The 15,394-nt window shown below is 36.0% G+C and overlaps 2 protein-coding genes across 6 annotated transcripts in view; one reads left to right on the forward strand and one right to left on the reverse strand.

Annotated features, from left to right (window-relative positions):
- Positions 1-1,896: 1,896 nt before the first annotated feature.
- On the reverse strand, positions 1,897-3,471 carry JRKL (JRK like; the record flags this gene model as incomplete). The annotated part of the gene is made up of 1 exon (XM_082682353.1): positions 1,897-3,471. The coding sequence occupies one exon, from the start codon at positions 3,469-3,471 to the stop codon at positions 1,897-1,899; it is 1,575 nt and encodes a 524-aa protein (XP_082538479.1).
- A 710-nt stretch (positions 3,472-4,181) lies between these two features.
- CCDC82 (coiled-coil domain containing 82) overlaps positions 4,182-15,394 on the forward strand; it is a 31,217-nt gene continuing 20,004 nt past the window's right edge. Inside the window, exons 1-4 of one of the 5 annotated variants that reach the window (XM_082682643.1) lie at positions 4,211-4,279; positions 4,574-4,760; positions 9,063-9,793; positions 10,257-10,461. In XM_082682643.1, coding sequence (XP_082538769.1) covers positions 9,077-9,793; positions 10,257-10,461 — 922 coding nt within the window. In that variant the 5' untranslated portion in view covers positions 4,211-4,279; positions 4,574-4,760; positions 9,063-9,076. Of the gene's footprint in view, positions 4,280-4,305; positions 4,761-6,493; positions 6,575-9,062; positions 9,794-10,256; positions 10,462-15,394 lie in introns of those variants that run through there. The other 4 variants (XM_082682644.1, XM_082682642.1, XM_082682645.1 and 1 more) reach the window with 4 other exon arrangements.

Genomic DNA, 15,394 nt, shown 5'->3' on the forward strand with positions numbered 1-15,394 from the left:
AATATCTGGGTTTAAATTCTTACCTGTACCAAACTGATTTTCATCAATTAAAAGGAGGAGATGAGCATCAGTATTTCTACCATAATTTGAGGATTATATAAGTATATTGCTTAGAACATAACATGGCATTCAGCTTTTATATTTATACTCCTGCTTAAGGATAAAAGGGACCAAAACAGAACTGTAGCCTACCAGTACTGGCAGCTTTTAGAAAAGAGCAAATAGCTATAAATCTAAAAAAAAAAAGAGCAGTCTCTCAGAGGCTAGAGAAAAAGTCACAAGATTCACACTCAATGCCACAAAGCAGTGAACCTTTTACTAGATATTAATATTTAAAACCACACAGCTTAACAGTAACGTTAATTTTACCACTAGGTGGCAATGATACAGCTGAATTTCACTGACAAGATTAATTTTAAAAATTGAGCAAATCCAGACAGAAATTCCAAGCAGCTTTTATATATTTTCATATTAGAAAAAGGAAAAATTCTTTTATATACAATTAAATTTATAGTAGGATGTATAATTATCTGATTCAATAGATATGTTAATTTGAGGCTTTTTCCTCTGTGCACTGAGGCAATTCATGCAATAACTTTTAAACAGTTCTCATCACAGAAGTCTTTAAAAAAAATGTGGACATACATCATGAAGATAACAGAAATTAGGGAAAGCTTAAAGTCTCTTTAAAGTCTTAGAATTCTAAGAAAGGCACTATAAATATAAAATGCAAAATATTTCAGTGAAAAAGTGAAACCTTTAAAAAAATGACCAACAGCATTTTTTAAGGGCCAAAACATGAAATAATATGGAGACCAACATCACTTTTAAATCATAAATTAAATCAAAATTCACATAGGTAAAATCTTTTCAATGTGTTAAATAAACATATTAAATTTCCTAAGCAAATTTATCAAAATTCTGACTTAAGCAGATTCTAGAAGAATACCTTTTTACAAGTGTCAAAAGAGTAAATGATGAAATTCCTTAGAAACTGGCACTTTCCATAATTATTTCTGCTTTCTTCATAAAACAGGTCACAACCTATGGCTTGTTAAAAATAATAACTTTATTCTTTTCATTTTTTTTCTTTTCATGTCAAATAAAAGAAGGTATGATAAACTTTTTCAAACTATAGACATTTCCAAGTACACAGTAAAAAAAAAAGTAACTTTAAATTCCCAAGATTCTTCCCCACATATAAGGTAGGAGCTCATATTATCACATGTAACATTACAAAACCCATACTATAATTATGAATAAATAATTACCCAATTCATAAGACCCAATTAAAACAAGCCTATTTATTCCCCTTGTATAAATAACCTACAGTTCCTCAAATTTTCAACTCAGTTTTCTACGAATGGATAGATCAGAATCTTTTATGTATCAGCTTTCAGTTTTCTTACTAATTTAATAATCACTTCCTATATATTTATTTCCAGAAAAATCTCCCCCTCTTGCCACCTAAACAAATAAGAGAACATAAGTATGATTTCTAAGTTTTTTTTATAATTCATAGATCAGTTTCCTCATTATTGGACTTCACTTTTAATTATTGCAGATCACCCTGAAATCTAAAAGACAGATATTTCTCATTCTTTTTAGAAAGTTTAGGGAATGCCACTGTAATAGAAGGGATAATTGCAGATCTACAAAAATGAATGCATGTATATAGGTAATTTATACAGAATCGGCTTCCAATTATCTGCACAAATGAAAAAGAAGACAGATGATGCAAAGCACATAATCCTTGAACTACTTCAGACACATTTTTGTATCTACATTTCATAGGGCTGTTGACTGAGAATTGATAACACAAAGAAAATTAAGCCACACTGCAGAGGTTAAGAGTTACAAACACAATTATTGAAACAATGTAACAATGAAATGCCATTATTGACTTGAGGTTGTCATCTTCTGTTTATTTCTGATGGTGGCTCGAAGTTTACGGATCACCAGTTTATCAGGCAGAATCATATCACCTTGTTGTTCTAGATAATCCAACAAATTTTCAGTCCATTGGAGAGCAGCTGCATGATTAATATGTTTCTCTGGAATCAGTTCTATTTCCTCCTCCTCATTTTCACTAGATTCGTCTGTCTGGCCTTGCGCTCTTCTGATGATTTCACTGTCAGTTAACACTTCATAGCCTGGCTCAGTACTGTCCACTTCAAGCCATTTTTCGATGTTCTCAGTAGTCACATTTTCCAGTCCTTTGGTATGCTGTAAAATGGTGGCCACAGTAGCCACAGAAACATCTTCTTCATCAAAGTCCAAGCCTTCTTTCTCCTCTATGGTAGGAAGAATCTTCTTCCATGCTCTGCTAATGGTAATTGGCTTTACTAAATTCCATGCCATTGCTATTTCATAAAGTGCATCTAGCAGAGTTAGCTTCTTCCAGAACGATTTCAGGTCATTACCCTCTTCCAAGTTGTTCTGAAGAAGACCTGCACGATAATTTCTCTTCATTGTTGCTATGACTCCCTGATCTGAGGGCTGGATCAATGAAGCCACATTAGGTGGTAAATATTTAGCAAATATTTGGCCATCATCTGACCTAAGGACGTTTTCATTTGGATGTGTTGGTGAATTATCCAACAAGAGCACAGCCTTTTCCTGCAGGCCTTTAGATCTTAAGTATTCTCGAACCTGTGGCACAAAGATCTTATCGAACCACTGTCGGAAAATGGAAAGATCCATCCATGCACCTTTTTGGCTGAAATAAGAGACTGGCAGGTTTGAGGTGTCAGTTGACTTGAAGGAGCGAGGCTTCTTTGCTTTCCCCACAACACAAAGTTTCAGTTTGTGTAGACCTGTTGCATTGGCACAACACATGATAGTGACTCTTTCTTCAATTGACTTGTGCCCAGAGACAGTGCATTTACCTTTGATCCCAGAAGTCCTGGAAGGCAGGCATTTCCAAAAGAGTCCAGTTTCATCTGCGTTGTAGATCTGTTCAGGCTGTAAATTCTCTCGCTCAATAAAGTCCCGAAAGTTGTTACAAAAATCTTCCACAGCAGTCTCATCTCCATTTAATCTTTCGTTTCTAATATTAATCTCTCTAATGCTGTGCCGCTGCTTAAAACGAGTTAACCAACCAGCAGAGGGGTTAAAATCACCATCCATTCCCAAAGCATAAAAGAAGAATTCTGCCCTTTTTGCACAAATCGGTCCAGATATGGGATTCCCTTTTGCCCTTTGCTGGTTGAACCATTCTAGCATCGCTTTGTCCAGTTCCTCATACATGGATGGTTTCATAGATTTCCTCTTGGCCAGAAGACTTGTGGAATCAGAACTGCTTGCATAAGTTATAATTTTTTCCTTATTTTTTCTTATATCCCGAACGGTTGTCTCTCCAATTCCATAAATCACTGCCAGTTGTTTGGAAGAACCTCCGTCTTCTAGTTTTTTTATTATATCAAGCTTATCTTTAATAGTTAACACCACTCGCTTCCGTTTCCCTGACATGCTGAGGCTCTGGGACTCAGGGCCTCACCCCACACTCGCTCTGAAGCAATCTACAAAACCCTTCCTTCTTTCACACAGACTCGCTTTAACAGTCCTACTCACTCAGTCTTTTAGCCTTACCAGGAACCTGGGGGCCCTGACCCCGCCCCCGGATGTGCTTGGCCGGCAAAGAGACAGCAGAGGAAGATGAGAGGGGAAGAAGTTTGAGGGCACAGGCCTTTAACTCAGATGGGCAGCCGAGGAGGCCCCAAGCCACCGCGGATAATCCGGATTACAAACATTTGTTTTACTCCCCCCCCGGGGCCGTGTTAAAGTCTATAACCCCATCGTGACCACCAACCTCCTTCACGCCCTGATGCAGGGTAAACGCCCGTCACTAGCCCCTGCCACACCCCAAACTTACTGCAGAGAGCGGAAGAACCAGGGAGTCGGGGACTAGCCCCCTTCCCCAAGGGAAAGGTTACGTTTGATTTCTTCCCCAGAAGCCAACCCCTTCCACCGCAAGCCACACTTCCCCGCGCTGGGCTTAGCCTGGACAATCCTCCCGGCCCCTCACAGCCCGCCGAGCCCCTCTTCCCACCTCAACTGGAACCAGGACCCGCACCGCTCCCTGACTAACGCGCGGCGACCGCTCCTCCCCCAGCACACGCTCCCGGAAGATGCCCCCTCCCGCTGCCGGCTCCGCCCCTTGCTCCTCCCAGAGGCGGGACTTCCCCTAGTCCCCGGAAGGAGGAGGAGCGCCGCCGGTCGGCTGTGGGTACCTGGGGCGGAGGCAAAGGCGGAGGCAGAGGCGGAGGAGCTTTGAAAGGTGAGGGCGCGGGGCGGTGCGGGGGCAGCTCGGGGCGGGGACTCGCTCTCGCTCAAGCTGCTAATGGTTTATTAACAGAGCTGGGGAAGCCGCGCCTCCCGGCAGGCGGGAAAGAAAAATTCCCGCGGGCCCTCGGGGTGGGCGGGACGACACCCCTCAACGTCGTTCTCCGCTTGCCTTCCGCTGGGGCTGAGCTGCAGTGGGCGGGGTGCCAGTTTCCTGGGCGGTGGGGAAGTGGGCAGGACTGGTGGGGGGAGCTCGAGTGGTGATTTCGAGGGTTTCTGGCCTTTCCAGACCCTTGTTGGTTTTCTGGGCGCGGAGCTCCTCCGAGCCCTGGGGGTTTGTGTCGTCCCTCGCACGTCACGGTGAAGCTCGGTCTAAGGGTCCGGTTTCCTAGCTACGGTGCCCCTCTTTCCCGGAGGCAGAGTAGCGGACGGGCGGACGTGCTGCGCTGGGTACCTGCGTCCCGCCAAAGAGCCAGGTTTGTTCTCAGGAAAATGACTCTGGTGTTAATTCCCGAGGGGATCCTTCCTCTGCCACTCAACCCTGCTGGATTTAGAGAATCACCTTCAGTGTTCAAGATTTTAATGAATACTGTAGTTGTCCCGGAAGCCAAGCTGGCAGGATGCACTCTCTGCGAAATTGTGGAGCTTGGTTCGGGATTCCAAGTGGGGCACATTGGCTTTCCTCTCTTTTTATGTTACCTTCCCATATTCTGTTTCTGTCGTGTTGTGCTGTCCTGTTTCCTAGCAATGGAAGAACTGGGGTGAATTTATTCATAGCAATGTGAAAAGAACTTAAACACTGTAAGTCATGTATTATGCCGGCTTGTTTTGCTGTCCGTAGTGATTTCATCAGACTGTGAGCTCCTTGGGAGCAGAGACTGTGTCGTTGATTTCTTCTAGTAACGCCCACAGCTCTGAGCATGTGCTGGCACATTCAATAACCATTTCTTTGATCAATTAAGGTTTACTCTCCAAACTATCATATAAAAGGAAACATCAGGGAGGGGTGTTGTTTTACAAATAGGAATGCACCCCTTCAGTCAAATAATGGCTGCGCTTCCACTGCCCTTCAAACTTTAAAAATGTAAACGGTCACCTGATAGGGCAAATGATTCCTAGAATGCATCTTTTCTTTAGGATGAGTTAACCTCAAAGTCTAAACTAAAGGGTATTTCTTCTGATGAGAAATTCAAGTGTCATCATCAAAGTACCTTTTAGTTACAGAGTTCCTGTGGGTGAGAGAGCAATATGAATTCTTACCTCTAACTTACCGTCTTTGGCAGACAGTATAGCTATGTATGTGCCTTCTATGTGATATCAACTATGAAGCACGAAGATGTGATAGTATTGATCGTCTTCATTTATTTAATGCTTTCTCTATGGAGTCTTTGTTTTTCTCTTTGCCTAAAGGTAAGGTATGATTAAAGAAGCCTGATTAAATTCTCACTTCAAGAAGTTGAGTGTATACTCAGCATATAAAGAAATTACATCCATTGCATGGATTTTTTTTTTTTTTTGAGTGAATTCCAAAGACCAAGAGATGGCTTGTTCATCAACCTAGCTTCACCTCATTTATCTCCTCAGGTTCAGTTCACTCACCCTTTCCTTCTGTCATCATTCTTCCCTCCCCAGCTAACATAGTAAAAGTATTCACAATTTTAAAAGAGGAGTCAACCATATTTAAATTATGTTCATTTTCAATGACAGAAATTTTGATGCTATTGATAAAATAGCAGTTTTGAAATATGAAGAGAGAACTGGAAATTTGGCAGTTGGACATATGAAACTTGGTTTATTTTATTTAAACAAAATTTGCTTTTTCAAATATTCAGTACTGCAGTTCCCAAATAAAAATTTTTTTTTCTCTCACCAGAGACTGCCTTTTTTGAAATTTTTACTTTTGGTCTCAATGGGGAATCCTTAAATTTTGTGATTAGTGTCATCAATAAGATGGTAGAGGGAAGTCTCAAATTTTCATCTCTTTTGCACATTCTTTTCTTACCTATTGGATGGACAATTTCCAGAAGTGTCTGGCCCAACTCATGTGCACTGAAATTGTTACATAATTTTTTTTAAAAGCATGTTTGTAAACTAAACTATTTTGATGATTATTTTATGAAACTAAAGTTTAGCATGAATGAAAGATAAAATATTGACTTTTTAGAGGCATGATTTTTACTACCTTGTATAAATATAATATTGGCAGCAGTCATTGTGTAGGACTGGACGGGGAATCAGGAGACCTGGTTTCTAATCCCTGCTCTGTCACTAACAAGCTGTGTGATCTTCGGTAAGTCATTTAAACTCTATGTCCTTGGCTTTGATACTTATAAATGAAGGTAAAGAGTATCCTCCTTCTAGGATCATTGTCAGGATTTAAAAACAGATAGGAAAATGTAGTGAAAAATTCTGTACATACAGGATTTTTAATAGCTTAACCATGTGCAGTGATTGGTATTTTTATAGTGTCACATTCTTACTCATTCTACCATTGTTACAGGAGTCACCTATTGATATAAATAACTGTGTTTTGACATGGTATAGCTATGTGAGATAGTGATCTAGTGTACATGAATTTGAGTACTAATAAAATCATCTTTCATTTAATGTTCCTAATGTTCACACTTGCCTTAGTGTATCTGCTGAAGTCATATTTGTCATTTGTTTTCATAAATGTTTTTTCACTATTTCTCCCAATTCAGACAGACTCATTAGGAAGACATTACAGTATAAGGCACATGCACAGTTTGTGCAAATTTAACTGTGCTCAAAAAGTACTTGTACTATATGGCTTCACAATATAAACTGCCTAGTTTATCTGGTGCTTAATTTAAAACAAAACAAAACAAAACAAAAAATAACAGTAATCTATTTAAAACCTGAAGAAGAAATTGGGTGGACCTCCTGTGAAGCAGTATGATTCATAAAGAACTTACTTTAAAGAGTAATACAGAGATTTTTTTAAAGGTAACTTTGACCACAATTCTCATCTTTGCTGATTTTAATATAAGCCTTCTGTAATATGCAACCCAAGTGTAATTTCAAGTAACAGAATACTTTGTTGACTAGGATTTGTTAGATTGCTATTATAGTGCTCAGTAGATCTCCTAGCAATTACTGTCATAAGGTCACACTTCAGCCAACAGTATAAAGAAAATTTCTTGTATATAATCTTAGCAACCATTATTCTATCATTGTAGAAACTGTCATATTGCTTTTAAACATAACAGAATTTGTACAATTAAATGAAGGGTGTATTTCCCACTCCCACCTACCCAAAAAAGGAATTATCTTGGAAAGCTATAAACTTGATTCAGTGATACTGCCATTGCTCAAAAAAATTTGGCATTTTATTTTTGTATTACCTTCACAGTTATAGCACATTTAAAAAATATCTGTAATGGTAATTAATATTCATCTTTTGAAATTAGATTTCATTTTTAGAAGCTGCTAACAGTTCCTAAACTAAGACAAGTCAATAATATAAGTATTTAAGCCACTCTTTGGGATAAAAAAAAATGGAGTGGAGTTATTTTCATATTTTTATGTATTTTTTAATACTATGTTTTATAGAAAATGTCCAAGAATATTCTGTGCCATGGTGCAAATATCAGAATAATTAGCCTCATAAGGTGATTTCTTTGAAGGAGATAGCACTCAATAGAATATATAAGTTCTTATACATATATTATGAGGTCAGTCTCATTACATTATGATCATATGTCTGTATTCCTTAGCAGCTACAAAAGACATGTTACTGTTCTTCTGGTTATCTTACTTGTCTCTAATTGTTCCTTGTTATATACCTGTGATAATTTTAATGGAGGTCGGCCTTTTCTGAATCAGAAACTTAGCAGTATTTGTTTTCCTTCCCAATATCATACTCCACTTCACCATTAAACTTTTTTTCACCCAATTTTGGATTGTTAATAAGTTTTCTGTTGGATTTTATCTTTTACTTTGAGTGGTTTGAAGCCATTGCCATTTTTACTAAGATATATAGAAGCTGCAGTTTTACTGAATAGGTGATCTCTTAATTTTGCAATGCTATCTTTTGTCAGCTATTACTTTATAACTTTCTTCATATAAATTGATCCTTTGTGTTACAATGCATATCATTTCTCCGTTCAGGATACTTTGCCTAAGGATGAATGATTATGGTAATCCCACCTTATTTTTCTATACTTATCTCTTTTTCCAGCATAAAGCCTTTCTTCACACTTTTTTGGTCACACTTAATTTCTTAACATACCATGTTCTCTCTCAGTGCAACAGCTTGACCTTACCATTTTTACCTGCCTGAAATCCTTTTGTCTGTCGTTGTTTTGTTGAAATAGAGCCAGCCCTTTAGAATTCTATCAGATCATATCTGTTCAATCAAATCTTCAGTGAAGCAGTTGCTATACTGTTCTTCCTGTATCTTTATAATTTTATTGCAGTTATTTTTATCTCTTATTTTGTGCTGTTTTTCTTAAGATATGCTTATGTGTTCTACCCATGGATAATAATCTGGAGAACAACAGGACCATTATTTTTCTATTTATTTCTTTCAGTACAAAATATAGCATAATTCAGAATAAGTTCATGCAATTGTTTCGTAAATGTTCAGTGAATTATTTGTTGAATAACTATTCTGCCATCTTCACTCAGATATTTTATGTGATTTTTTAACTTTATGAACCATTTTATAACACCAAATAAATACAGTTTGTACCATAAATACATTCTTTTTGAAATCTGGTTATCTTTACTATATTCCTAATAACTTTATTTTGTAGAAGCTTAAGTGAAAATGGTACATGTTAGAAGACACGAAACAAGGAAAAATTCTAAAACTCAGGAGCGTGAGCAGAAATCTCGGGTTGATTGGAGGCGGACTAAAAGAAGTAGCATCTCACAGTTATTTGATAGTGACGAAGAGCTTGACAGTGATGAAGAGTTTGACAGCGACAAAGAGCTTGACAGTGATGAAGAGCTTGACAGTGATGAAGATCATGATGGTAACAATGGGTTTGATAGTAAAAAGCTGGAAAATGAAAGAGAACTTAGATTAATTAATGTTGAAAGTGATGGTAGTAATTGTGAGCATCTCGTGAACACTGGCAACAGTTCAACATATGAAGAAGAAAAGAACAAAAACAAACATAGAAATACTGACTTACTAGATCATGAAAAGCATTCAAATCAAGAGGAGGAGGATCTCAACACACACCCCAGACAAATACTAGAAGAGGACTTAGACGAAGAACATATCAAACGAGGGAAGAGAAAAAGGATCTCCTCTGTTATGTATGACAGTGATGAGAGTGATGATAGTGATATCCTAGTTAGAAAAATAGGTGTTAAGCGTCCACGTAGAGTGGTTGAAGATGAATGTTCTTCAGTCGAGATGGAGCAAAAAAAGCCTGAAAAAACTTTAGCTGCAAAAAAGAGAGAACAACTCCAGAAACTGAAAGAACTCTCAAAACAAAGATCTCGTCAGAGACGCAATAGTAGTAGAGATTTTGAGGTGTGTTATATTTTATTGGTTTTGTTACTGTTCTTAAATTTTTCCTTGAAGTATTTAATTTTTATAAAAAAGTGTTGAGTCTGTTCTATTTCTCAATTCTTGAATTTAATTTTTCAATCAAGTATCCTTCAACATGTTTTCACTGTTGTGTCTAATATATTGTTTTACCATGAGCCTCAGTTTATCACTCTTTTAAAATTGAAAGACTGTCTAATATGGTCTTTCTCTTTTTAACTTATAATCTTAATATCCACTTTAAACATTTTATATCATTTACCAAGGTATATCATCTTCCTAATCCAAAAAGTTCAACATTTAATACAAGACTTTCTTTTAATCTTACCATATGAAGTTAATTTCCATGGATCACTGTTTTGATTTCAGATTTAATCTTTTAATTTCATATCCATATGTATAATTTAAAGGTACAAATTTACTGAAGGATATGTTTTAATTTAATTAGGACTCTGAAAAGGAATCCTGCCCAAGCAGTGATGAAAATGATGATGAGGAGGAGGAAGATGATTATGAATATGATGAAGATGGAGATGATTATATTATTGATGACTTTGTAGTTCAAGATGAGGAGGGTGATGAAGAGAGTAAAAGCCAGCGAGGAGAAAAATTGACTACATCACAACTGAAATTAGTAAAACAGAATTCTCTTTGTAAGTCAATATCAAGAAAATGTTTTACGACTTGCTCTAATCATGACATTATATCAAATATCAAATCAGCCTTTTACTATCATGTTCTAAGTCACTGATTAGAAACTATGTTTTTATTTTTAGGTAATTTTGTCACTCTTGAGAATAGTCTATTCTAGTATTCTAGTTAGTTTCAGGAACCCTTTATACTCAAAAGTTATTGAGGACCCCAAAGAGCTTTTGTTTTTATTGGTTATATCTAAGAACATTTATCACTGTAGAAATACAAAACAGAGAAATTTAAAATACATTTATTAACTAAGACTTAAACTAACATTAATAAGCTTGTTACATGTTAACAAAAGTAACATTTTTATTAAAACATAAGAATGGCATTGTTTTACATTTTTAAATAGTTGTATTTAATATATAGCTTAATAGAAGGCAGCTAGGTTCTGATACCTGCTTTTGCATTCAGTGTATTTTGATGTTGTACTTGAAGTAAATGAGAACAGTTTTACTTTACACAGATAGGTAGCTGGAAAAGGGAAAAAGATTTTAAAAGTATCTTCAAAATAATGTGGGTATTCTTTTTGTCGCTACACCACAATTCAAGTGATTGTCTCTGAAAGTTAGTTGCAGTATGGAATCGGAAACCAAACAAATGAGTTTTTAGTACTTACTTACATTGCATTCCATTAATTTGTCTTGCAGTTTGAATGGATCTTTTACCTATATATGACTTTGTAACATCATGCTTTAGTCATTTGGAAAATACTGGTTCACTGGGTTATGTAGATCTTCTAAATGTTGACACATTTCTTTACATAATATTTTCAAAATCACATTTGTTGATTTTACCCCCAATCTAAAAAAAATTTTTTTTTAGGTATGGGGAAACTCTCAAGCTCACAGTAGTAGCAGAAACAAGTTTTCTAAAATTCTGATTTCTACTTAAAAATCTGTTTTTTTAATCTTTTTTTTTATCTGCTTTTAATTTTTTTTTAATCTTTGGCAAGAGATACTGTGAGTTCTTGAAATCACAGGTTTCCTTTGCTCCTTTTTGAGAAAATTGACAAATACATGCATATCCATTGTTTGTCAGTCTTTCTTTTTCTTTTTATCTTCCTTCCTTCCTTCCTCCCTCCCTCTTTCTGTTTTTCTTGCTTGCTTGCTTTTTTCTTTCTCTTTACATAAGTAGGTAAACTCTGCACCCAATGTGGCACTTGAACTCACAACTCTGAGATCATGAGTCACATGCTTGTGAGCCTGAGTGGCACAGTTGGTTAAGTATCCTGAGTCTTGGTTTCTCAGCTCAGTTAGTGATCTCAGGGTCCTGAGATTGAGCTCTACATTGGGGCCTGCCCTCAGCACAGAGTCCACTTCAGATTCTCTTTCCCTCCTGTTCCTGCTCTCTCTCTCTCTTTTTCTCTCTAAAATAAATAATTAAAAAAAAAAAAAAAAAAAGTTGCATGCTCTACCAACTGAGCCAGCCAGGTGCCCCTGTCAGTTGTTCTTTCAAGTAAACGTGGTGTCTTGTGATAAATGAGGCTTTGTCAGCTCCCAACTCAGTATTTACTCAAAGTATGATTGGTCATACTATGATGCAACCTAGGTACTTAATGCATATTTCTCATTTCATCTCATTGAATACTAAAAGGATGTATGTTCAGGATTTAATAAAATTATTATTTTTTACTACTTCATCAAGGACATTCTTAGTGAAAGTAGCTTTTTACTGAATATATAACAATGATGACTACAGTGATTACTAGTGGTTCAGTGCCACTGCCATGATTCATGTTATCCAGCTGCCTTACCTATAGTTACTTTTTATACCAACATTGGAAATGTCAACATGGTAAGAACAGCATGATTATCACAGTGTTACTATTTTGACCTCACATATCCCCTTGAATGAACTTGGGGACTTATAGGTGTCTACAGACCACAGTTTGAGACCCTGACATTTTGGGATATCTTAAAATATGTATTATTTTTCTAATAATTATTTTTCTATAATTGTGTACAAATTCAAAGATTGTTTTTATGATGTTTTACAGCTCTGGTAGAAATAGGCTATTAAGTGAATACATTGTTTTAATTTTTTTCTTCAAGAATGGATTCTTTCCAGTTTTTAAAATGACCGTATTTACTAAAATTATGTGTAACATGGTTCAATGTCAATCTCATGATTTATAATAAAATAGTAGATTAAGGTATGAATTAAATTTCAAGAAATTTATCAGTTATAGAGATGCCATTGATAAGCATCTATATTTCAAAAGTCAGTGACTACTTTCCTTATTTCATTTGTTTGCCTGCCACCTAGACACAGAAATTTTAGGGAAACTCAATTAGGACATATCCCATCATTCTGGTTATAATATCTAGAATGTGATAGAACATTTTCTCAGTAATACCTACTCATGCCTATTCCTGCTAATTAATGAAAATTAAAGTTCATTACTTCTCTATCCTACATCTCTATGCTTACTTTTGTTGTTTTTAAGGGACAATTTTAGTTTTACTAAAGAGTAGAAAGTACAGAGATTCCTACATACCCCCTCTCACACACAGTTTCCTTATAATTAACATTTTGCATTAGTTTGGTACATATGCTAAAACTGATGAGCCAATATTGATAAAGTATTAGCTACTGTTCATATTTTATCTCAGGGCTCACTGTGTTCTACATTCTGTGGGTTTTGACAAATATATAATGTTCCATCATTACAATATCATACAGAATAGTTTCACTGTCCTCAGATCCTCCTGTGCTCTACCTATTCATTTCTCCCACCCTCCCCTGAACTCCAGGGCAACCACTTATCTTTTTAATGTCTCCACAGTTTACCCTTATAGAATGTTTTATAGCTGGAATTACACAGCATGTAGCATTTTCAGACTAAACTTTTTCGCTTATACCATGCATTTAAGTTTCTACCATGTCTAAATGTGGCATGATAGATTATTTCTTTTTATCACTGAAAAAAAATTTCATTGTATGGATGTACCACAATTTGTTTATTCATTCACCTGCTGAAGGACATGTTGGGTGCTTCCAAATTTTGGCAATTATGAATAAAGCTGCTATAAATATTTGTACGCAGATTTTCTGTGGATATAAGTTTTCAACTCATTTGGGTAAATACCAAGGAACTCTGTGCTTACTTCTACTTTTGAGCGTCTCTGCCTGAGAGAGAGAAGAATCTTTTCTTATGCAATACATTTTACCTTGTGTGTTTGTAATTACAACTAATTCTGCCCTTATCCTTACAAGTTGTCTTTTCTCAACTTGTAACCATATTCATGCCTTTACTCCCTTGAGTTGTATGTTTCATTAACCACTATTCAAAATTGTATCCTTTGTTCCAGTTTCCCATTACCTCTACAAAGCATTGTTGGGCTCTTGCACCCATCAATCCAGTGAAATTTTTCTCACTAAAGTTAGTGATTACTTCCTAGTTGCCAAAATGCTTTCCAGTTCTTATTAATGTGGTATTGTTAATGTGCTTTGCCACAAGCAATTGATCACTCTCCCTTTTAGAAAGTTCTCTTTTTAGCTTCTATGGTACCATCTTGTCTTCCCCTTTATAATACTGCTTTCCTTTTTTTCCACTTGCCATGTAAATATTAATGTTTCTAAAGGTCATCTTCAAACTCCCTTGCTTGTGTTTCAGGCAGTCTTCTCTTCCCCATAACTTTAGCCCAGTGCATGGACAAAAATTGCCAAACTTTTATTTCCAGCACAGGTTTTCTCCAAAGCCTAAGTCATAATTTTTCATCTTATTGAACATTTTCATCAGGGTATCTTTCAGACACCTCAGACTCATTATGTGTAAAACTAAATTATTGAGCATTAACATAAAGGAGCTTTGGGGTGGTGTAGAACTATTGTTTTTTTGTTTGTTTGTTTCTTTGGTTTGTTTTTTTTTGTTGTTGTTGTTGTCATGATGGTTACAGAACTTATGCATTAGCCCTAGAATTGTACACTAAAAAGAGTGAAATTTATGGTATGTGGAAAAAAAACTCAATAAAAAGGACCAAATAAATGGGCATTCCACTTCCAAAAAATAATCTCAATGGTTAATCCACTTCACTTCTTTTTGCATTTTTCACACCATTTAAAGTTGATAATAATATATTGGGTAATGTATAGGAACTCATTGTTGGATGGATGGATGGGTGATTAAGTTAAATGTATTGGCTAAAGGCTCTTGGATCTATACTTCAAGACAGAGAAATGTTAGATGTGATCAGACTTCTTAAAACATCAGAGGAAAACAACCCCACACATTTTAGAGTGATACTGTATGACTTGTTTTTAATACTTATCAATATTTATGCCATTTATGAATATAATAAATATAATTAAGTATAGGCAGTTTCCAGTTCATCAGGGATTATGTTCTAAAAATCACTGAGGGTAATTCTTATACTTTAAAAATATATTTTCTCATTAAATTAATAACCTATGTGATGAATAGTAAACATTACACTATTGCTGGGTTAGGCTATAATTAGGCTAATATTCCCAGATTCATTCTCTTCCCAATCTCTATAAGAACACTGACAACATATGATCACAATTTGGGAGAAACATTTCTAATTCCAAATTCACTTCTCATGTGAGAATCAACGAGTGGCCAATTCAATTTTACCTTTTTGAAGAGAACAGTTCTACTAATAGGAAGACATTTTATCACTTACTCATCTGCCATTTGGCTCTGAGAGATGTATCTGTAACACCTCAGAATAGCTTCCTCTTCCACTATACCTTTGAAGAAGTTGAAGACAATCATGGTCTTTTTTCTTTCTCATAAATCCCTGTATTTCTCTAAATTTATTTTGAGACTGTAGCTCCCTGAAAAGATATGATAAAAAGTAGAGGAATAGACTAGCAGTGGTCCACTGTATTCTAGACCTATAATGTTCACATGCTAATAATATT

This window comes from Mustela nivalis (genome assembly GCF_964662115.1).
Source record: "Mustela nivalis genome assembly, chromosome: 9".
NCBI lineage: Eukaryota > Metazoa > Chordata > Mammalia > Carnivora > Mustelidae > Mustela > Mustela nivalis.